Raw genomic sequence first — 25,089 nt, 5'->3', positions numbered from 1 at the left:
ATTATCTTAACCCCTATGAATACATGCATACAACCCATGTGTGCTCACCTCACAGTAGTTGCACTGTGCGCTCATCTACACTAAACAGGATATTGCACTATGAAAGCGGTATATAAAAGGCAGGAGCCACGCTACTGCTTTTAGCGGTATTGAAGTGCACTGCAGGATCTACACTACTGCTTTATAGTGGTACTGAAGTGCACTGACAACTGTCGGGTAGGGTGACCATATGACCGGATTTGCCTGGATTTGTCCGGGTTTTTGATGGCAAATCCGGGAGGGGGAGGGGAAATCCGGATATTTTTCCAAAGAGCAGCTCTAATGGGATTAACAAAAATGCTTATAACTCCGTCATTTTTTAAGATAAAGGCATGAAACGTGGTGCAATTGTAGCTCTTAGGAAGGGCTTTAGTCATACCAAATTTGAAACAGATCCGTTCATCCATTGATTTTTAAGGAATTTTTTTAAAATAGAGGTTTTAAAATTATTATTTTTAAAATCGTCATTTTTAAAGATAAAGAGATGAAACTTTGTACCATGATAGGATTTAGGTAGAGCTTTAGCCACACCAAATTTGAAATAGATCCGTTCATCCGTTTTTTAGGATTTTTTTTAAAAAATGAGGTTTTAAAATTATTATTTTTAAAACTGTCATTTTTAAAGATAAAGAGCTGAAAGTTGGCACCATGATAACTTTTAGGTAGAGCTTTAGCCATACCAAATTTGAAACAGATCTGGGGCCAGTAGCAAACCCTGTTAACAACAGCAGCTTGCAATGAGTGTAGATACAGTCAGAAAAGATATTTGAGGGAAGAGGAGAATGTAACACACAGAGTATAGCAAAAGCTTCAAAGTACAGCAAAACCTACAAAAGTAGGAGTGAGTGAAGTTAATTTCAGATACATTGAATCTCTTACTTGTTCTTTATTTCAGTGATTTTAACATTAAGATGTTATGTAGAACAGATTTGTCTTAAATGTGTGCTGTAAAATCAGACATGTGACCAAGGCTATGTTCTGGTGGGAACGCCTCCTTACTGGACACCCCCCCTTGGGGGCGACCACATTGTCCTCCTTTTTGATTTCCAAAATATGGTCACCCTACTGTTGGGGCCCATGACACAACTACATCAAGCAGGATATAGCACTATGAAAGTGGTATGGAAGCAGTATATGGTATGTGACATGGGCCCAAACAGTTGTCAGTGCACTATAAAGCAATAGTGTGGCTCCTGCCTTTTCTATACTGTTTTTATACCACTTTCATAGTGGAATATCCTGCTTGGTGTAGATGAGCCCTGTGTGTTTTGTACTTGAGTATAGCACCCAAATGCAAATAATATTTTTTTTTAATGAAGCAATACTAAGGAGCCCTTCTTACATGTCATCAGTGGTTTGGGAGCTACTGCAGGAGCTACTTGTCATACCACTCTGGTACTATCAGAAACCCTGGGTCACATATTGCTTGTTCTCACATTACTTCTGTCCCAGCTTGTGGGGTGATGTCATAGGAAGTAGGTGCATCCTGGACTTCACCCATATGGGGCCCGTTCAGAAGACACCTTAAACCATGGCTTTAACCATGCTGGTTAAGCCAGAAAGCCAGGCCATGTTCAGAAGATACCTTAAACCATGGCTTTAACCACAGTGAATAAGGCTTTTTGCTTTATTCACCATGGTTAAAGTCATGGTTTAAGGTGCCTTCTGAACATGGCCTGGCTTTCTAGCTTAACCACCATGGCTAAAGCCATGGTTTAACATGTCTTCTGAATGGGGCCACTATCTTAGATTTCCAATGTTACTGTGGTGGCACCGGAAGGAGATGTATCCCAGCAGCCGGCCTACACTATCAACGTAACATTGAGAAAGAGCTATGTGTGTTTTTAAGATTTATTTTTATAGGGAAAGACAATACATTCAATACATTCAAGGAAGGCAAGACATGATACAACAGGATGGAAGAATATATGGTCAGTTTCTCTGTGTATCTTCGGTTATGAAAAGTCTATTACTTAAGAAGAGGATTCAAATTGGTTTAGAGAAAAAATAAACAAAAGAGTTTCATTTTCATTTCAAATTCTAAAGCCAAAAGAGAAAAAGTTACTTTTAGTCAGTTTACCATGTAGACCTGTACTGGCAAGAAAACCCAGTATAGCTGAAACCCAGTATCGACAGAAAATAAGAGGCACCCATTACAGAACAATACTACAGTTTTCACTGCTTCTAATGGATGTACTGCCTATTGCACTGCAGCCATGTGAATGAAGCTCTGATAGTTCGTTCTCCCTTGCAAAAGGCTCTCAAGGTAAGAGAATTCTTAAGACTTTCCACGCCAGTCATTTTTGACATGACCTGGGACAGATCTACACCACCAAGCAGGATATAACACTTTCAGAACAGTTTGAAAACTGTATATGGACTGTGTCATGGGCCCCAATAGTTGTCTAAACTGTTATAAACCATTTTAAAGCAGTAGTGTAAATCCATCTCAAGCAGCAGCCAGGACTCAGATAGACAGTCAAGTCCATTGAGACCATATCCGCAGCAGAAGAGTGAGATTGGTGGTCTGGAACCCAAGGCCCCCAAACCACAGCTCCCAAAGACATTTACTCTGGAACCTGACCACGCTCACTCCCCCCCCTCAAGGGACCAAGACCTATCACCAACACCTCCTGCTCCTTAACACCTGTTGACCAGTGCAGAGAATGCATCAGGCAAGAAGCATGATTTAGAGCATCCCTAAATAACTATCAGTAAAAGATAGACTAGATCAATAATCAAGGAATGTAAGAAATAACTATTCTGGCAATCTTACAGCGAGGATAAAAATAAATTTCCCCTATAATGGCTTCAATATTTTCAGAAAATTTTATACTTCTAGTCTTTTTTAAAAAGTGTTTCTGTTATGCGAGGAGGAGGGAGCAAGAAACATTTCTTCCGTTTCTTCTTAAAGTTCCCTTATCACAGAATCCAAGCCATAGAGTCAATATCATCCAGCAGATCATGTACTGGAGTTAGATTTGGTTTTAATCCTAAATAAGCTAGGATTAGAGCCGGGCAAGTCATCACCTCTAAGCATCAGAGACAAGAGAAGTAATAACGACATAAGACTAGCTCTCTGTTTTGTCATATAGATAGTAACTCTGAAGGACCAAAACTGTATCAGATACCTTGAAGTGGAATTCGGGGATATTATTACCTCTTCCTTGCTTTGCACATTTTTTTTTACCCTTAGGAATAATACTGCAATCAATTGATCAATCAACACACACACACACACACACACACACACACACACACACACACGGTACAACACATTTTCAATAATACAAATTGTATTACCTGTAATAGATTCGAAGAGTTTGGAGCTCTTCTTCAAGCTTTTCATATTGCTGAATAACAGCCTCTCTCTCTTGTTGCATAGCCAGCAATTTTTCCTACAAATAGAGAATTGGTTAAATGTCAGTGCATGTTTACTCAGAAACAAGTTCTACTGTGTCCAATGGAGTTTACCCCTAGGTAAGTATGCATAGGATTCAGCCTTAAGGACATAACAACTTAACAAGTGCCCTGCTAGATCAGACCAAAGGTTCCTCTACTCCAGTATCCTGATTCCCATAGCAATCAACCTCTGAGAAGCCTGCAAGGAGGACATAAAGGAGGCAGGTCTCTTCCACTATTTCTCCCCAGCAACTTAAGGGGTCACCTAATTCCAGGACAATTCCATTTAAGTATTTTTTTTCTTAATATAACCTAACAGCAGGCTGGGAGCAAATAGAATGTAAGCCTATGCGGCAGGGTCTTGCTATTTATTGTTTTACTCTGTACAGCACCATGTACATTAATGGTGCTATATAAATAAATAAATAATAATAATAATAATAAATATTCAGGAATAATTGCTATCATTTATAGAATTACAGTAATTCCCCATATATATATATATATATATATATATATATATATTTTCCATTTATATCCTGCCTTTTTTCCTCTAAAGAACCAAGGCAGCACTGCATAATCCTCCTCCTCTTCTCCATTTTATCCTCAGAACAACAACCCTGTGAGGTAGGTTGGGCTGAGAGCCTGTGACTGGCCCAAAGTCAGCCAGTGAGCTTCAGTGGCTGAGTGGGGGCTAGAACCCAGATCTCTTGACTCTCAGTCCAACACTCTAGCCAGTATACCACCTGTTTTTCCATTAAAAGGTCCTCAACATGGTTAACAGTCATTAAAAATGATATAAAATATTAAAAGCCCAGAGAAATACAAAAGGGAATTAATCCCAATAGCCAAGACAAAAAAACTACCACCAATTTGGGATATATAATATCAAAGAAATAAATGCAAACACACACTTTACAAATATTAGTAGTACCTTCTATAATCCTCTTTAAAAACAATAAAACAAAACATACACATCTTAATCCATCTCTAAAGTGGATGAACATAAGAATCTTCATATATAGCAAACATGTTTTGTTCATAAATTGGTCTTCAGTGATTTAGTAATAGCACATATACAATTTCTCATAAATAAAATAAAAAATAATGTGGCAATGGAGACACTAATTAAAACACACACTCTCATACCCATATCCCTACCCCCAATAGTAACTGACAAAATCTGTACATATCTACAGTCTCAGTCTACAACCGCCCAGATAGCTCCGGCTATTGGGCAGTATAGAAATGTAATAAATAAATAAATAAATACAATGGGGCATCACTCAGTGATCCCATCACAAAAGAGATGGTCAGGCCACAGCTTCATCAAAACAAAATTAAATCCACATCAGTTCACTAACATTTGGAAACAAGCAGCAGCAGTCAATGAAAATCCAAACCAGAGTCGTCATACATCCCCAAACTGATGGAATAATGCTTCCTTGGTGCAGGGAAGGAGTAAGGACGCACATACCCAGGAAGCGATTTCTTCCGTAGGACCTTTCAGATGGAAAGGTCCTATGGAGCAGTGCCTGCGAGGAAGAGCTTAAGGTACAGTTAGACTCATATGAAAGAAGGCAGTCCATTAACTGTCTGGAATTCTGACCACTTCAGGCTTTGAAGGCCAACACTACCATTTTGAATTGGGCCTAAAACCCATTTGGGATCTAATGGAGCTGTTATAACAACCACATGGCAGATGCATTCAGTACTAACTGGAAGTTTGAAAACATTTTTCAGAGGCAGCCCCACCGACAGCACATTACAGTAGCCTGGACTGGATGCACACAAGGCAAAGTACTATGCTGTGACCAGGTGGTTATATCTCTAAACTCCTTCAGCATCCCAGAGTTTAGGCCTACAGACATGAATTAGAATTCATTTCTATTATAAGAACATTGTAAGGATCCAATGACCAGGTACAAACATTCTAGTATAACTATGAATCAGTGCCACACCAAGCCAAGGAAGAGAGTTCACTTTAAAACTAGAGGCACTTGCTTCCTGCACTGAGTTGCTTTAAAATTGAGGCTCAATGCCATTTGCTTTGCTTCCATGCTTCCAAGAGGCAAACCTTGATTCCTGGAATTAAGCCGCTAAACTTCCGTATGTAAGTTGAGCCATTTATGTTTTGGACCTGGTGCTGCTTTTAGGCTCACAAATAAAACCCACAAAACACAAGAATGTTAGCCAAACCAAACTATTTTCTGTAATTATACCATTCCGTTGATGAAACAGCCTTCTTAACTATTGGGGAAAGCATGATTGAATCAAAGTAGGTGGGTTGTTCAAAAGGCCAATAATTAACATCCTTGGCAATTTTCAGTGTACTGTGAAGTGCAATTGAAATGGTAGACTGGAAGGAAATGTTTGTAGCAGACACACCTACTCCCCCAAGAGATTACCTGCTAGATTCTTTAGAGAGGTATCACACCTGATATCCTTTTAGGGGAAAGGTCAGGAGACATCAGCTCTGACTTACTTACAGCTCTGGCATTACTTCATAAGAGTAGCTCCTAGTTTATAGCAATGTAAGAAAGAAGAGAATTGGCATAAGTGGATTAAAGGCAATCAGCTACAGGGAAAGAAAAATAATGATGCCAGGCTTGTAGCTAATCTCCTTAGCATAATGTGTAGGATGGGAGTGGAGCGCTGGTAAAGCAGACTCAATAACCAACATTCCAATCTGGGATTTAGGCGAGAGGGGCCTTGTCCTTATGAAAGTGGCAAACCTGCGTTGGGGACCTACTGAGGGACCACACTCCAACAGGGGCCCACTGTCAAGCCAGTAAGCAAGTGGTGGCAATGATGAGAAAGATGAGGAGGAGCAATAGCAGGTGGTGTCAATGGTGGTGAGATGGTAAGGCTCACTGAGGGAGGGAGCCCATTAAAGGTGGCTTGCCGAAGCACTGTCAAAAACCTGAACCTGGCACTCAGACCAGGCACAGATTTGCCATCTCCGTGAACTAGGCATAGATGTTAGCTAGAAGATTTGTACTAAGACAATATAACCAGATGATAAATACTCTTCTCCGGTGGGACTACAGGCAAATTCTACACAAATGTTTTTTTGTTTAATATCAATGAAAAAGCAATGGGTGGTATCCAAATAACTCTTCCCACTGATAGAAAGTCTTCTGTCATCAAAATAGAGAAAGGATCTCACTGCAGCCTTCTCTACACCCTCAGAAGCTGTTCTGATTGGGGGATCCTCCAGAGCAGATTTTGGGGGGCTCAAGGGTCTGCCAGGGGAATGGAGGAGGGAAAAGTTGTATTGCACAAGTGGACATCCGTTTGCAAGACAATGGATTTTACCATAGTTCAACTTCATTCCACTTATTGTGGAGGAAAATTAAATCTTTTAATTTCAGCATTGCATGATCTGATGAACAATGGCAATGCAAGCAGTTACTATCATAAATCTGTACAAAAAGAGTAACCTCAGAGAGGGTGTTTGTAATTGTCAGCCACTTCAGATGCTGATTTTAGCTGAAAACATTGGTATCTTAGCTGAAAAGTGTGGTATAATAAATAAAACGATTGGGTAAAGACCTTCAACATGTCTCAGTTAAACAGCAGTAATCGCTGAAAAGAATTTTCCCTACTGACTCTGGACTGAAACATGGGTATGTCCCTAGCAGCAGAAGCAAAAAGGAATCCCCCTCCTGGGAGCCTCTCTGCCAGGAACCGTGCTTCAAAGAGGCCAGGAGGAGGGAAGTCGAAGACTAATATCTCCTCATAAGTCCCTCCTCCAGCCAGTGTTACCACAAAGCCCCACCAACACTGGAGCTTGAGGACTGTCTCCTCATTCCCCTCCTCACCTGCAATGGCCCTCCTGTGGTCAGGTAAGCCGAATGCGGAGTATGGCATCTGGGTCTACAGTGTTTAATAAAAAAAATGAATAAAAACAATGTCCTTTATGATTGCGTATTCAATAAATGTTCGCCTTTAAAATGTTATGGATGCATATCCTAATGAAATGTGCTGCACACGCCTATGGGTAATTCTATCCCCCAACCTTGGTGCATGTGCAGAAGCCAAACATTCGCCAGGGAATTACAGTATCCCTATCCATGTCGCCTTCTTGGTGAAAGCAGAGGAGGAGGGCTGCATAGGGCTGGGGGAGCTGGGTAAAGATCTCCCCTGCCTTGAAATGTCCTTGAGCGCTACTTTCATGCACATACTGACCAGGGGTCGGGGGAGGAAAGGAACAGCACTGTCTTGAGGACCATGAGCAGAAAAGTGCTACAGTTCCCAGCATTCCCCAGGCAGCATGACTGGCTGCGGAATGCTGCAAGTTGTAGTTTTTTCTGCCTAAACATGCATAAGATTTTATCCTTAGTATATTGATTATTTATTTTTTACATTTTTTGAATGATCACAAATTTTGCAAGTGAGGTAAAATTAAATAGGTAGCTAAAGGAAGGCTGAAGTGTAACTGTAATATGGAGGTGTCTATGGAGAAACATTTTATAGGATATGGTATTTTAGAAACACGAAAACACAGTGTTGTTTACCTAGAATTGCAACGCTGGAAAGAATCTCAAGGATTATCCAGTTCAACCCCTCCTGCGCTAGGACAGGAATCATTATACCTCAAGAATTCCTGACAATTGTTTATCTATGGCCTTCTTTTAAAAGTCCGTTGACAAGTTTCTATGACTTAATCTTTCAGTTAGAAACCTTTGTTGAATGTTTAATCTAATCTACTTTCTTAAAACTCCGCTGGCTCTCTCCCTACTCTCATTGGCAACAAATAACAATTGCTTTCCATCTTATTTACACCAGTGTTTGAAAACAGCTTTGTACCCATAATCTCTTTTCTTCTAGATTCAGTATTAGGGCTGCATACACAATATTCTGCAGTTTTGATTTTGGGGCTGAAAATAGAGATGTTGGTGGGACAGAAATACATCCACCCACCCCCAAACACTGTGATTTAGTGATTTTTCGTCTCGGGGTGGGAAGTATCGTGTTTGCTGTCATTGAGGTGTCAACAGATGAGCGGTTTATCGCACACTCGTTACTGCCCACTCACGGTTTTTCATGTGTCCTTTGGACGACGCCATCCATCTCCCGCAGGTCTCCTGCCCCTTCTGGTCTTTTTTCCATGACAAAATAGACCCTGGTAAATTCGACATTTTTTTAAAGCGAAACTTGCCACCATTTTCTGTCCTGTGCAGAAAAAGCAGTGCAATAAAAACGCCAACTGAATGGGCCACGTGGTTGTTGCTGCTTCCTCTTTCTTTCCCCATGTATTGTGGGACAGCAGGAGGAGGCCATAGCAATCGTAGGGAAACACGATTTCCCCCCATCTGATGAAGCTCATTCTTTCCCTTGATGCTGCAGCTTTGGCACCATTTTCTTTTTCCTTGGTTGCTGCTTCTTTCTTCTTCCTGGATAAAATCGACTGGTGATGACAGCTGATCAGAGACTGTATACTTAATAGCATGATGCTACAACACTCGGGAACTGAGAGACAATGGCTTCTTTAACTGAGATATGAACCAGGGAGAATTTCCCAGCTCACGGTTAGCTAGTAGCCACTTAATGCTGGCTTCAAGATGAAAAGAATAGTGCTTCAGCTTTAAAGGAAAACACCACGTCCTGTCAACTTCACAAATTTTATTCATTGGATCCGTTAGACATACTTGTATACAGATACATATAAATTTAGCAAAAGTAATTAAAAAGGACAATTTCCCTTTTCCTTTTTCTAAAGAAGTTGCAGTTTGAAATTCAATGGTGGCATGGCAACAAAATTCGGTGACAAATTCAGCAGTGCAGTGGCAGAGGGCTGAGCCCTACCGGGTATTTCAGGGGGAGTTGGCCCCTGGACTTCTAGAGGTTACCCAGTCCTGCCTTGAGCAGAGGAAAAATTTCTAAGACCTCTTAGCAATGCATTTACAAAATTCTCCCATGCTATTTATTTATTTGTAATGATCCTGGAAAATGCTGGTGAGCTAATATGAGTCACTACAGACCAAACAACCATGTGCAAACCCACAGTCTGTTAAAATCAAACTTTAATATTTCCCCTACATGCCAATGCAGTTGGAATAATTGCCAATAACTTTGTTTTTGTTTGTTGAAAGGATCTCAGCAGCTATCACTGTGAATACCTGACAGTTCAGCACCTGAACACCTGCTGAAGCGAACCTGTCATGCCAGAAACGTTTCTAATGTTAGGCAATCTCCATTCAGTGAATGGCAAGCACTTGGGTACTATTTCCTCTATAGCTTTCAACATAAGCAGGAGACAATTGGAGAACTGACTGTACAGAGGTATTTGCCAACTGAAATGTTATTGAAGCAAGTTTAATCAAGTAATCTTGGGTAGCAAAGACTGTCTGTATTTCGGGAGGGGGGACGACAAAATGAAAGCATTCAACATAATTTACCAGAACTAATTGCAATATTGGTAAATGGAAAGTATTTCATTATTCTTCCCAGTTAATGAAAAGGAAAGATAAATCGTACACAATATGGACTTAATTTTCATTGTACTATATTAGCCACAAAGTTCAGTGTGAGAAACGATTGATAATTTGTGCAATTTCTAAATCATACTCAATGAAAGATTAAAGGACGTATGCTTCATTTAATTTTTTTAAGTTGGCCTTACATGCACATATTGCCTGTGTGCATTTAATTGTCTTTAATTGTATTTAAAACAATTAAAGATACAAAAACAAACAAATAAAATACAATTTAATACAAATAAAATAGAGGAACACAGAATACATGTGTTACCATAATAAAACAAATTAAAACACTGGTAGACAATCTGATGCCTTCAATATATATTTTGACTATAATTCCCATAATCCCTGACCAATAACCATGATGGCTGGGGCTGGTGGGACTTATAGTCCAAAACATCTGGAGGCCACATGTTGTCTTTCCCTGAATTTAACTTTCTGGGTAACTAAAAAGGAGTTCCAGAAAAATAAAATGCTTGGCACCAGGTGAGATTCTTTGAACAGAGCATTCTTTAGAAGTGGTGCCACAACTGAAAAGGCCTTTTCCCTGATCACCAACTGCTTCAAGTCTGAAAGCAGGAGCACTCAAAGAAGAATCTCAAAGGATGATTTTAACATTTGAGCAAATTCAACATTGGGAGTAGAAAGTCCTGGATCCCAATGCTTATTGGCTTTTAAAGTAAGCTCCAGCACTTTGAATTGTGCAGCTAAGAAGTGGCCAGTTATGTTCTGTATAGACAGCCCTGGTCAACAATCTAGAGGCCGAATGGATGTCTTCAAAGGCAGTTACATGTACAACACATTTCAATAGTCTAAGTAGGATGTTATCAGTGTATGGACACTAGTCAGACTATTTCTGCCCAAGAATGATCAGAGCTGATACATCTCCTGTCCAGTCCTTTATGGGTACCAGACACTGATATAAACTACTGGCATATTTAGAGGCTCACCGCGGCATTGTCTGAATCCCTTTTGTATAAACAAGGGATGGATAACCATGGATTTGGCATCTCATCATAACAAAAAGCAAGTTTCCTAGAGCCTCCCTTAGAGTCCCAAAGAACTCTTATTGCCTTGTGAACATTTTACCTATAACCCACTTTTTATTCAAGATGGAATTCAAGCTGGCTTACAGGTATTCCAACAATGCAGTCTCCCTGACCAGATCCAGTCACCTTCTGTAAGGTTGTTCCACCATGGGCATTTCTACTCTTGCAATCTCCTTCTGGATTTCAAACTTCTCCGTCTGCCCTATAGTTCTTCACGCCACTGAGAAGCCTCTTCTAATATCATAGTGGGCCTGAGCTGTCACAAGTCATGGCCTCTCTAGTCCTCATTAATTTAGTTATCTAGAGTGCCAAACTAGCCATAAAGGTGGCAGACCACTGTGCAGAATTGGATCTGCTGCTTTTAAAAAGTGTAAATATCTAAAATAAAAGCAGTGTTTGGATGGAAATGCATGGGCAGGCAAAGGACCCAGATGTCCACCTTTGACTACCCATCTTCTCTGTAATGTTGGGATGCAAGTAGACATGACAGCTGTCAGGCCCAATGAAAATCCTGCCAATTCAGTATAACACAGAGCATGGGGTGATTTAAAGCACACTTAATAGGGAAGCCTATATTCTATCTTGTATTAATTTTACAAGATGGTGATTCATGAAGTGTTTGGGCTAGCCAAAAAAATTATTCACATGACCAATTCCTGAAAATTTATTTGTGGAGAGGGTCCAAATGTATACAAGCTACATAAGGACGGGGGCGTAAACCACCTTGTGTTGGAGTGTGCAACTTCTAGTGGTCATATTGCTTAAGGCATCCTGCTAAGATTTGGGCTGTTGCGCGGAACTCCACAAAATGCTTTTGATCCATTTTGTCTTGCAACTTAGCAAAGAAATGTTGCAATAAGAAACACCAACAAAGATCTGAAAATCTTAAGCTCTGGATTACCATATTGTGTTCTCCTGCCATTCAATGCATCAGACAAAGGCCATGGTGTTCAAAGTAAAAGGAAGGGAGAAAGGAAGGAAAAGAAAAAGAAAAAGAAAAAGGAAAGAAAGACAGAAAGACAGAAAGAAAAGAAACTGGTCACAGAAAGTGCAGAGTACAAAGTCAATAATATTCCTCCACATCTTTACTCTTTTCACAGATTGGATGTTAAAAGAGTTGCAGCAATTAGGCTTTTGTTAATTACCAGCTGTTGAAACAGATGTGTTGACTGTCCTTATTAGCCCACAGCTGGGACAGGAGAACAATTGATGCTTACTAAAACCAACAACCAGCTGTTTTGCAGTAATTATCTCCTATCAATAACACAGGTGATAAATGCAGTAAAGCTTCTATCTGTGAGTTTCTATAACAAAAGCACAGTATAAAATCCTTTATTTCCAATGTAAGTGCCAGATTCCTCTATCCTAAATATTTGTGCTGGCACACCTTCCTGGAAGAATTGTGATACTTCACTGATGCAGCGGTTTGCAGATCCCATTATACCTAAACATTTTTTTTTCCTGTTGCAGCAGGCCGCAGGATTGGTTCAACGTGGCATATGCATGTATTAACCACAGAAGTTTGCTCTAGGTATTGCTGTGTTGGTCCAGAGAATGTGAGATCTAAAATTCCTAAAGTCTACCTCTTCCACTAAAGTATATTGTGTAACAGGATTTAAGTTATGAGTTTGACAAAATTCCAATCAAAAGTCCTGTGTATCTTGAATGTTTACATACTCTTATACAGCCCCAATGTCCCAGTAAAAGACATGGGGTTGTTCGGATGACATGCTAAGCCATGGTTAGGCCACAAACCCTTTTGCAGAAAATGTTTAGTGAGCGTGTTTAAATTGTTATTATGTAGCCACCATGGTTAGGAATGATTCCCACGACACACTAAGCCATAACGTTTAACTCAAAATGCTTAAGCGCCATGGCTTAGTGGGTCATCATGTTGTATTTTATTTTTTATTATTTCATTTATATTCAGCCTTTTTTCCTCTTGCAAGGAATCCAAGGCAGCTCACATACTCCTCCTCCTCTCCACATTATCCTTGACAATCCTCTGAGGTAGGTTAGGCTACACTCAGTGACTGGCCCAAAGCTTCATGGCTAAGCGAGGACTAGAACCCAAATCTTCCAAATCCCAGTCCAACACTCTTGCTACACCACACTGACTCTCCTTCTCTTCACAGCAAAAATACACACTTAAAGAATGTTTAAAATTGGGTTGCCATAGTAGCAATGCCATTATCTGGTTTCTGGTTTTACTATGATTTGACATAACCACATCAGAGGGGTGTGTGTGTGTTTTAAAGTGAGTTAAGCAAAATGAATTCACACTAGTAGAAACTTTCATCATACAACAGGAAATAAAATAAATGTCATCTAGAGGAAATGGCAAGTATTTCTTTTCTTCTTGAGACATTTGTTTCAGCCCCAATGATACAATTGACTAATTAAACACATCCATCATTGAACTTATTTATTTTAAAGCAGATTTTTGACATGTACCCAAATGGAAATAGTTGAAGATTTCTGACTTTGCTTTCTAAAGAAAATCTAGTAACTATCTAAAGTTACTATCTAAAGAAAAATGTTGCAATATAGACAACCGTTTCAAGAATAAGCAAAAAATTGGAAATATTTTCTCTTCCACTATACAAAACCTTTAAAATAACCTCATATACTGAATGTCAAAAGTTTGAGAAAGCAGACATTAACATGTGAATGCTGATAAACCCAAATGAACTTTATGAATGTCCCAAAATTGATATTTTCACTGTTTTCAGGATATTTATTTATCAGCATACACCAGCATCTCTTTGATTTTTGCTTAATTTGCATGGGATTAACTTTCACATACAAACATCTATGTTTACCCCATTTTGTATGTTCACTGTAACACCCAGATTACCTTTCGTCTGGGATACTAATAGTCATATAGTTGTTTAAATTGGTTCCTGACTTTATTTCAAATGTTTTGTCTTAGTAACTCATTAAAATGCATTTAAAAAAGAAAAGCAATGTTAAATAGAAATTTTGATTCCTTTATATAAGCAAAGCCGTTTATCACAGTCCAACAAAGAACAAGTCTGCAGGAATTTAAGTCTATCCACTAATTAGTCCACACTTAAAGACACCATCATACTGAAAACAAGGATTAAGACAGGCCGAATATTCACCCTTTCATGTCCTTCCTTCTTTAGGTCTCGGGTAGAATCACCAGGAAAAAGCCTGTTCAGTCAATTTTCAAGTAGTGAAGCTTGACAATAATCAGGTCTCCATTCAGTAAGAGGGAGAATATCAATTAAGAGACATTACGGGGCAAGCAATGGAATCAGAAATCCAACATGCACTGCCCAAGTAATGTCCAAAAGACTGGGTTTCTAACACTGTCATGTTTCAAATTTTCTGTGTAATTGCTATTTAAAGCTAAGTACGATGCTATTATGTATCTCAAAATCCTCAAGGATGCACACTCATCACCAACATACAAACACAAATGAAAATGCTTCTTCTAAAGGAATCACAACATGGAACCATTGGGTTATCTGTGAACCAACACATTTTTTAAACTACTTGAATTCACAGTGCAAAAGAAAACTAAAATGCAGAATTTTTATCAGGTTTCTGTTTCAGAAGTAATGCCTTTTCCCACAAAGCTACTTCCTTTCTCCCATCATCAACATTAGGAAAATTACTTAGTGCTCCTGTATTTGACTTAGTAAGAAAGCCAGCCACATCAAAATGTTATATTAATATCAAATTGCACCTGAGGTGATAAAATCTGAACTACAGGTTCATTTGCTCAATGTGAATCGAAATACGAACTGGAAACTTTTACAAAAATATGGTTGACGGTTCTGAACAATATATCAGTCCCCCTGGTGGAAAAATAGTAGGGAAAAAGAAAAGAATAGTAAGGAGAAAACTACCTGGTGTACTCAAAACAACTGGAATGGTTGATACCTAATACATTTTAACTATAGTTTTGTATATACAGTCTTGGATGGCAAGTGGCTCCAAATCCTTCCTTTACTTGTGTGTGTAGTTTTTGTTTTGTTTTGAAATTATGATGTTGATATACATTGGCAACTGTACTTGCAAAAAAAAAAAAAAAAAAAAAGCAAAAAAGAAGAAGAAAGAAACAAAAAAGAAAAAGAAAAAATGGAGCAATGTGGAAAAACAAAGGATTGATTAGGATATAACCTTTAGCCCATAGTTTACTTCTGTGATTGTGGCCATGTTCAGTCTCAACAATCACAACAGCACAGGCATTATTTGGAGTTCTGAAAGTCTAGCAAGACTCTCAAGATGTCCTCCAGAGTATCTTGGGCAATACCTAGCTTGATTTTGGACACAGATTTACAAGCTACAGCTCTTACCTTTAGCTGTAGTAGCTATTTTATGAATGGTTGTAAACCACCTAAAGCAGTGGTTCCCAATTAGCTAAGTACTGCGGACCCCTTGTTTTTCAAATGCCAAGCCATGGACCCCCTACTTTTGAAAAAAATGTTATCTCTATGGTAGTTACCTGTGTGAAGCAATTTTTTGGAGAAAATTAGGGGTAGCCCCTAATAAGCAAAGGATTTTAGGTATACTAAAAACAGACCATAATATTTGTGATATTTGTGATATTACCACGCAAAAATGACAATTATTTAGTTAGGAATATAAAGACAAATTTAATTTTACTAATGTTTAGTTTACAATTGGACAAATTATGACATGTCTAGCAGCTACTAAACCTAAATGTGATGGGAGAAATCATGCCTCTTTTTGTCCCGAACAATCCCTTCAACATCCGGTTCAATATTTCTTACTTTTAATCTCAAATCTGGATAAACATCGAGCCGATTTCTATGCTTGTTCTTCACATAACAAAATGTCGAAAATGTTTCACAAAGATATGTGGAACAAATGGGAACTAGATATTTCAAAGTTTTTTCACCTAACTTCTTATAATCAGGAAAAACCTTCACCCAGAATTGGTCCAGTCTATATTCATTGAAAAATGATTTCAATGAACTATCACAAGTCACGTCAACAAGTGCATCTTGCTCTTCCGCAGATAGAGTTGTTAGTTGTACATCACCACATTCAAAAGGATTCCGTATCCATGAGTTTTCAGGATTAGGTGCAGGGAAGTAATCTCTGAAGCTAGTCGCAGGTGCTCAGTGAAGTTATATTTTACTTCTAGTAGGAATTCGTCATCAGTAGACTCCAGAAATGAATGGTGAATATGTGAATGGTGCCACGGACCCCTTGGGTGGGTTATGTGGACCCCCTGGGTCCACGGACCACCAATTGGGAACCACTGACCTAGAGAGCTTTGGCTATGGGGCTGTATAGAAATAATAATAATAATAATAATAATAATAATAATAATAATAATAATAAATACATCCACACCAGCATCCAGAAAGCAGTCATACTTAAAACATGTTCAGGAAATAGTCAGGAAATACCTGAATCAGTGAAGGACAGTATGACTTGGCAAAGCCTGTCATGTCCATCTAGAAAAACAGCCATGAATGAGAAAAAAGATAATAATAATAATAATAATAATAATAATAATAATAATAATAATAGCAGCAAAGAGGGGGTGAAAAACTGCTAATTCATTTTAGATTCTGTCTTCATAGGTCCTCCTTGACTTCTGGCAAGTGAAATTGCAGTGTAAATAGAAATCCCTCTATTTTCAAACAATCAGAACACAACATGAAAGTATGTTCACCAACATTTTCAGGTAAGTAACAGTTACTAGACTTAGACTTAGGCCGTTGCTAGACCAGGCATTAACACGGTGTGAGGCTCGGTCTCCCTCCTGTGCATCCAGATGACGCACAGGGGATTCCAGGGTCAGGCCGGGCTAACGCCTCCCTTAAGCCGGGATAAGCGAATACGCTTATGGCCCTGCTTTTCCGCAGCCCCGGCCTGAGGCCAGGGCTGCAGAAAGTCTAGCAGGGTCCGTGGCTTTTCCTGGCTGCTCGCTTCCTCACGAGTAGCTGGGAGAAGCCACAAACTGGGCACAGCGCTTATAGGAGCGCTGTGCCCATCGGGCGGGGGGAATCACCGGGGGGGGGAGATGGGGGCCGGGGGAAAGGCTGGACCCGGCAGGAGGGGGGGAAGAAGGACAGGGCATCGGGGAAGGGGGATGGGGAAAAGAAGGACAGGGCATCGGGGAAGGGGGATGGGGGAAAGAAGGACAGGGCATTGGGCATCGGAGAAGCAGGGAGGACGGGCGAGCGAGCGGGCAGGGGAGGATCAGGAATTGTGTGTGGGGGAATCAGGGGCAGGGGGAGCGGGGAACCCTATATTTATTTTTAAAAAACTTACCTTGTCTGGCGGCGGTGCACTCCTGCGCACATGGCCTTTTAAAGTTTAAGTAAAATGGCGGACGCGACGGGGCTTCCCCTTGCCCCGTCGCATCTTACGTGTGGAAAAGGGCTACGGCGCGTGCTAGTTGCAGCGCACCGTCGCCTCGACTCCCGGCCGGATTATCCGGCAGGTCTAGCAAGGCCCTTAGTCAAAGGCGGGAAGAATAGAGACACATAGTTTTCTTCCAATATATTTTTCAATGCTTGTAGCTACACATATGGTACAATCAACACTTAAATCGTAGAAATCAATGGGAAAACTCAAATAGGTTTTAATGGCAATCGATAATGTTCACCATATATATGCCAGATGCGCCTGCACCCCGTTCTCTCAAATAAAACATATATTATAGATGAGTGTGCAATTTCAAATTGTACCAAATCAGGTGGAAGGTAGGGGGGCACAAGTGGGTTTTGTAATCTGTTAAAAGGTAGACTAAGAACATAATTCTAATAAAATTCTAAACTGCTGCAAGCTGTCCGTAACAATTCCTTCTTGACAGATCTCATAAAATACTGGTAAATGCTCCAATCAAGCTCCCAACAAAATTCACCTGGCAACAGTTGCATTGAAACAAAGTTACTGCAGCAACAAGCAACGTCATAGCGTTAATAATTGACATGAAAAGAATGAAACGGTGAGCAAAGGATAAAGGGGACAAAAGAAAGATTTTAGTATGAACTTATCCCAGCAAGTAATCAATCATATTGAGGTTGAAAGGGGTTTGGTTAAGTGTCATGCTAAAATGGAAGCAAATTTTGATGTTTTATTCTTACTAACTGCTAATCATGGGTGCAAAGAAGATATCGGCACTCAAACTTTGAATTCTACATCTAGAATATAAAACGATGAACGGCAGGAAGGAAAATCCATTACACTTATTTCTTTCCTAAGATGAGGTGACCAAGAAACTTAAAGAAGTGCCAGAATGGTAGCACCAACTGTTTTAGTGTTTCTAAGGAAATAGGTAGTTGAGTCACAGTGTAAAGGTTTAAACAGGAATCAGCAGAGGGTTGCTGGATTTCAATCAATCTATCAAAAGTCACTCCTTTCTGAGACAGGTAAAAATATCCTTGTGACACTGTTTAGATTAATGTGCTTTGCATGACTTATCAACAACCTTGGGTGAATTTTCCTGTTGTGTTAACATCCGTGACGACTATTGCTGGTGGCATTAGAGCACAGAATCCTTAAGAAGAAAAAACTAACAAAGCCAAGGCCAAGCAAAAGGAGAATCAAACCAGGTGTGGGACTCTTTGGTGGTACTGGCTTTTTGTTCTTCTAGTACGCAAACACACACACACACACACACAAAAAAACAAATATTAGTTCCCAGGATTCCAATTACAATACTTCCCCCCTTTGTTAAATAATTGCAAAAGCATAGGTAAATGTGTCACCTTAAAGGTAATCACACACTTTCCCCTGAAAAAAAAAAGACCATGTAAATATATCAATTAGAGCGTTAGAATGAGATTAAATGGATTCAAGGGCTCTGGAGCATTATTTGTAAGACCCATAACTTGAAGATTCAATTCCCTAAAACAGCATTCACATTGAAATCAACAGTCCCCTTACAGCTAAATAAAACCGCATGTTTCTTGAAATTATCTTGAAATTAAGTCAGGCTTGCTTGTATATACATTTCTGTGTAGCTGGATTGTTTGAGCAGCATTAAAAACTACTATTCTAAGTACCTTTCACTCGCTGTGTCTTCCCCACCTGTTGAGGTCTGCTCTTCTCTTAGATAATATATATATATATTTGACAGACAACCCATTAAAAAGTTAATTCATACACAAGGAGATAGATACCTCATGGGTTTTAAATTTAAGCTGAAAACTAATATTAGACAACATAAACAAACTGCATTTACTGTTTACTGCAGCCACCCACTAGATTTTGCTCCTATCGATATTTTCCTGCTTGCTCTTCATGCAGGTAGAATCAGAGCTCTCCTAATCAATTCCCAACAATGCTTCCATTATTAGTAAAAAAGAAAAGAAAAGAAAAGAAAAGAAAAGAAAAGAAAAGAGAAAACGTAAGAATTGTGTTCAAAATCAGCATCCAATTTCTCTCACCAATCTTGCAAGCTGGAAGAAACACAGCAATATCACTTTGGCCACAGCAATTTCACAGTAACAATTTGCATGACTCTGGAGAAATCTGTTACAAAATATCTCTATTTCGTGATTTAATAGGAACCATTGATCGATATAGGAAAGCAGTATTTAGAAGCCTATTTTCCTGTGGTGTGATGCAATCACAATTTCAAATATTACATTTGAACTGCCACTGGCACACGTTCACATGTTTCTTTCACAGCCAAGATAGAGAACCAATAAATAAATAAATAAATAAATAAATAAATAAATAATCTAAATAAATTTAGTCAAATTATCTGACTAAAATTGGAAGCTACTTCTCATTCACTGGAATTTGGATGACATTCAAGTTGTAACTCAAATATTTTGTAAAAGGTATAGATATATTTGTACAGAATGAATCTTATTGGTAAAAGCCTTGATATATAATGCTAGGAAGAATATCTGTGTCAACTAAGTAACCTTACACCTTTCATTCTGTGCCCTTCCTCCATGATTTGTCTTTCAGATGATAAACCTATGGACAAGGTTTGTTCCTTCTCAAATAGCTGCTGAAACATATTATAATTATTATAATTTTATTATAATGGATTTTTATACTGTATTTTGTTTTTGTGTTTTTGAACTGTTGGTTGTTTTATTATGTTTTTAATATTTGTGAACCGCCCAGACAGCTTCAGCTATTGGGCGGTATAAAAATGTAATAAATAAATAAATAAAATTTAAAATATTTTTAGACTGTCTTTAAGGGTAAACCCCCTGATAATTTATTCTTATAAGTCACATGTCTAGTATAATTCTAATATTCAAACTTTGTGTATAATGTTCTTTTGTGGGGGGCGGGAGAGAAATGTCAGTATCGCTAATCTGGCATTAATGCTTGTTAATAATTATTATTCTGTGGAACTTCAATCCTACACATACTTATTGATTCTCATGGAAGTAATTGTATCGAGAATCTTACTGGGTTTTGCAGTGTGATCCTAAGCATGTTTACTCTGACTGAGGTAAGTCCTACTGTATTCAATGGCTTAGAATGGCTATTTGTGCTTAGAATTGCAGCCCTAGAATGAGACACAGGCTGAGAATCTTGTTGCTGCAAACATTAAAACTGTCAGCCCAAATGAACAATAAGCTCCATTAGCGATAGAGACACGGGGAAGTCAAACATTAATATAAGCATTAAAATGGGATTAAATGTATGTCTCATTAATTTCATGTACCATATTGAAATCAGCAGGATTTAAAAGTTCTTTTTTTAATTGGGTTGTTCCATAATTAATTAATTAAATATTCCAGATTATTCCTGTATATGCTGAGGGTTTTTTTTTTAAGCTACTTGAGGTTTTTTTTTCATTTCAGCTCCAATGTTAAATGATTCCCTGCTATGCTTTCGGGCACAGACACTCCTTAAAACATGAATTGCTTACAGAAAATAAAATAACCAGTCTCATAGGACACATGGGATTGATGAAATGTTCCATTAAAAAAAACATTTTGGGACACAGCCCATTAAAAGCCTTTTTGAGCAGAATATATATATATTCTTCTGCTCTCACCCATATCACCAAAGACATGAACTGTTTGTTCACCAAATAGATGCTTTACAGAACTGAGTAACTTTACCCGCTGATTAAGGTTTTATGATTAAGGTATAAATACTTGTTTACCACATTTCCTTATATTTGTTTCAGTTTGAATTATGAGGCACGCTAATTGTTTAACAACTCACAGTCGGAAGATATAACTAATTATACATAACTCTTATCTCACACTCTTCAGTTCACTCAAGTGAGCAGTGATTCTTTATCAACCAGGGCAATCTCCTTATCAGAGTAATAACTATATTACATTATTGGAGCAGGATTGGGACCTGCCAGACAGCAAAGAAACAGATTAAAATGGCTACATTTAATTCAGGGCATGCAGGAAATTGACTGTTTCCATGTCACAAATAGAAACATGCGGACCTGAACTCAAATGATAATTTACCAAGGAACTTAGCAAGATTTGCATGTAATCGCTTGTACGCTGGTCATCGTTGAGAAGAATTTTACTGCTTCTCTATGTTTCAAGACTGTCCTCACTGCTTGACAGGATCAGGTGTGTATGTACAGTAAGATTCTGTTTACAACCAACTTACTTGGTGGCTACATGCTAAGTTAGCACTTGTTAAATAATGACCTATATTTACCTTGAGAAGTATAATAACTAGGGGAAATATAGTTAGGTTCTGACCTTCTAAAAGGAAAGATACAGGAAGCATGAACTGATGAGGAACTACAGATGAGATTAAAGGGGAATCTTCAAAATGGCTGTGCGTTAGTTGTTTTCATGTATTAAATTGATTTTAATGATTTCTTGGTAATTTTAAGACTACACGGGGCCTTGTTTAGTTTTAATTTATAGCACAGTGCCTAGCTGTATTAGGCACTCAAGAATAACAAGAAAAATAAAAAGGGGGAGGGCTAATTTGTGTCTTGCACACATGCACCTGAAAGCAAACAACCAGACTTGGTAGCAAATAGACTGAGGGAGATTCTTGGAGTCTTAATGATAATTGGTCTTGTTATGATGTTTTGATCTTGTCTGGAGATACATTGGACTGGATAAGGAGCCCTGACAGAGCTGCTGTTAAGAGAACTCTCAACATGAGTCCAACGACAATAAAATGTGTAAACTTGGTGCTTGTGCAGTGCTTTGGCATAGCACTGAATGCCCTTTGTCATGGTTCCAGGTTGGACTCTACAGCTTGAGGCTGTAGACTCCAAAGAAGAGGCAGCGTAGTGTAGGGATTCATCCTCAGTGCAAACCTCAAACAATCCCATTCCTCAGAGGCCCTAGAGCATGAGAAGCTCATCTTATCTTCTCCACCTTGACCAGATGATGATCACATTATCATCATCTCAGATTTCAGTCAAGAAACCACAGTCCCCCAGATGTTTTCAGAGCCAACACTTACAAAATTGAGAAATGTCCCTTTATATGCAGGAAGCTTTTCCCAATTGGGGTATGTGTGTGTTAGAGCTAGCCACCTAAAACTGCAGTCCATATAAAATTTCAGTGGACTCCAGATTGCTGCTGAAGCAATATCTGAGCCCTGCTTATGTTTTAGCATACAGCCTGACCACCCTTGAGTTCCATTTGGAGCTGTCCAAGGTCCTCTTCATGCCTGATCTACTCATGTTGGACTTTCTGCTTGGACTTAAATACCTGCCAGTGCATTAAATCTCATCTGAACCCATGTTTGGTATTGCACTCCAACCCAGCTATGCTCACCACATGCAACAGGATACTCTTTTGAGCCTGGCCAGTACTCTCCAGATCAGGGCCTCAGGCCTGGAGGCCAGATCTGGCCACCTAGGATCTCAATCTGGCTCTCCAGGGATCCCCAGAAGGCCATGGCCCTTTCCCCCAAGTATCTCAGCTTTTGTGCAGTCTTCCCCTTTCGAAAAGGTTGAAATGCCTCTCCCAAAGCTTAGTTATTGGCAGTAAAAGCTTTAAGTTGGCATTTCCCACCACCACCACAACCCCTTTGCATTAGGCTCTGCCCATCACTGGTGTGTATCCCCCAAGAGCTTATTGGAAATGGAACATAGCCCTTCGGCTGAAATAAGTTTAGTGTCCATGTTCGTTGAATAAGAGAGGAGATTTATGGATGTTATCAAGTGTGGAGGCCAAGCCAGAGAAACTGCAGCTGGATTCCTTAGTTGGCTGGGATGCTGGCAGAGTTGAATAACACATTTTTATGCATTTTTTATTGGAGAACTCCATTGCAAAATTCAAAGAAGCATGCATTTTGAGTGATAACTAAGGCCTTTGCTAGACCTACCGGATATCCCAGGATGTAGGAGGGGTGATCTTGTGTTGTCAATAACACGAGATTCCGCCCTCATCTACACGTAACGCGAGGCGACTCAAGTAGAGAGCCGTCACGTCGGCCATTTTTTAAAAAAGGAACAAAGTGCATGAATGCTCATGAGCCAAGGTAAGGTGTTGTTGTTGTTTTTTTTAAAAAATTGGGTTTCCGCACTCCCCCCCAACCTGCCCCCGATGGGCGCAGTGCTCCTGGGGAGCGCTGCTCCCCGTGCATGGCTCCTGGCTCCTCGCAAGTAATTGCACGGAGCTGGGAAAAGCTGCAAAAACGGGCCACACGCTCACGGTATCGGGCTCAGCCCAAGACTCCGAGAAAAAGTGGGTCCAAAGGGGTAGGCTTTATCCTGGGGCCAGGAAGGGTTGATCCCTGCTTGAGCCCGGGATCTCCTGTGTGTCATCTGGACGCACAGGGGCGATCCCGGGTATCAGCCCAGAATAACCCCCGGTATAGCAAAGGCCTAAGTTTCAGTTTGTGCGAAACGAGTGCACAATTAAAATGCGAACCAAATTTCTCCCTCATTAGTACTAAAATGTTGTAAAGTTGAGGGCAAGCATTTTAGTTGGTGTAGTTAATACTACCCAATTTAGCTTCTATTGATCCTTTACCTGGTGCAGCACCTAAAATTTATCTCCACCTCTCTAGCATAAGGACTATCATATTTCTCTATACTTCTCTCTGCCTCGCAAGGGCCCTTTTGGGAGACAGATCTGAATGACAGCGCTTTTTGGTTTTGCTTAACATACAGCCCGAAGAAGAGTTCTGAAGAATCTGAAAGCTTACTTATTACTTTGTGATATTTTAGTTGTCCCTAATAAAAGTATTATACTACTAGTATTATCCTACTGAGATGTAAGCCTTTAGGCAGGGTGTTGCTGTTTTATTTGTATATTTTGTACAGCACCAAGTACATTGTTGGTGCTATATAAATAATAATAATAATAATAATAATAATAATAATAATAATAATAATAAGAAGAAGAAGAAGAAGAAGAAGAAGAAGATATTTTCTGTCTAATGGACCTACAAGGCTAACTGCAATTCTTTTCCGATATCGCTTCAACTTTATTTATCAATAATCCATTTTCTTTATTATTTACACTTTTGTAGATACACTGCCAATATCACTTTAATGGAACATGAATTGCAGCTAAAGACATTTTTTATTCTGGCAGGCCTGCAGCATGTAAGCTGGTCTGCTGCTGAAGGGGTTTTTAACTGGTTGGGTGCTGTCTATTCCTTTTATAGTTGGGTTTAAAATTATGTTTTTCTTTGTATGTTTTTAATTAAGATTTTGTTTTTAAGGTGTATGTTGTTATTGTTAGTCACCTTGAGTGCCATTTTTGACAGAAAGGTACAATATATTATTATTTATTACATTTCCATACCGACCCATAGCTGAAGCTCTCTGGATGGTTGACAAAGGATATAAATTGATTAAATAAATAAATTTCTGAATGAGACTTAATGCTTTTCACCTTTTGCATCTAAAATACCGTATTAGTTTCTCAGATGGATTAAACAGGTACACTGGCATTATTATGTATAATGGATTGAATCTAATAGCAGCTGTCTGCCTGCAGAATAGAAACTACTGGTGTTACAGATTTCTCCTCCCCCCTGCAGCCCTTCCCCCCACATACAGTACCTCCAGATCTGCCCCAGAGCACTCAATCTTGTGCCTCCAAATCTTTCTCTGGGCCTATATATATTGTAGAGCACAACAGAGAGCTTGTCACTGCTCTGTATTGGGCCAGCTAAGATCCTCGATATCTAATATCTAATATCCCTGATATTTGAATTTCTAAAGA

At 39.3% G+C, this 25,089-nt stretch overlaps 1 protein-coding gene across 3 annotated transcripts in view; it reads right to left on the bottom strand.

The window, feature by feature from the left end:
* MIPOL1 (mirror-image polydactyly 1) overlaps positions 1-25,089 on the bottom strand; it is a 226,149-nt gene that overhangs the window by 70,371 nt on the left and 130,689 nt on the right. For all 3 annotated transcript variants that reach the window (XM_063117821.1, XM_063117822.1, XM_063117823.1), the window contains one exon: positions 3,343-3,437. In XM_063117821.1, the coding sequence (XP_062973891.1) occupies positions 3,343-3,437 (95 nt within the window). The remainder of the gene's footprint in view (positions 1-3,342; positions 3,438-25,089) is intronic.

Source organism: Elgaria multicarinata, chromosome 2 (assembly GCF_023053635.1).
Source record: "Elgaria multicarinata webbii isolate HBS135686 ecotype San Diego chromosome 2, rElgMul1.1.pri, whole genome shotgun sequence".
In the NCBI taxonomy this organism is placed as follows: Eukaryota; Metazoa; Chordata; class Lepidosauria; order Squamata; family Anguidae; genus Elgaria; species Elgaria multicarinata.
This window is presented reverse-complemented; position numbering and strand designations above follow the sequence as displayed.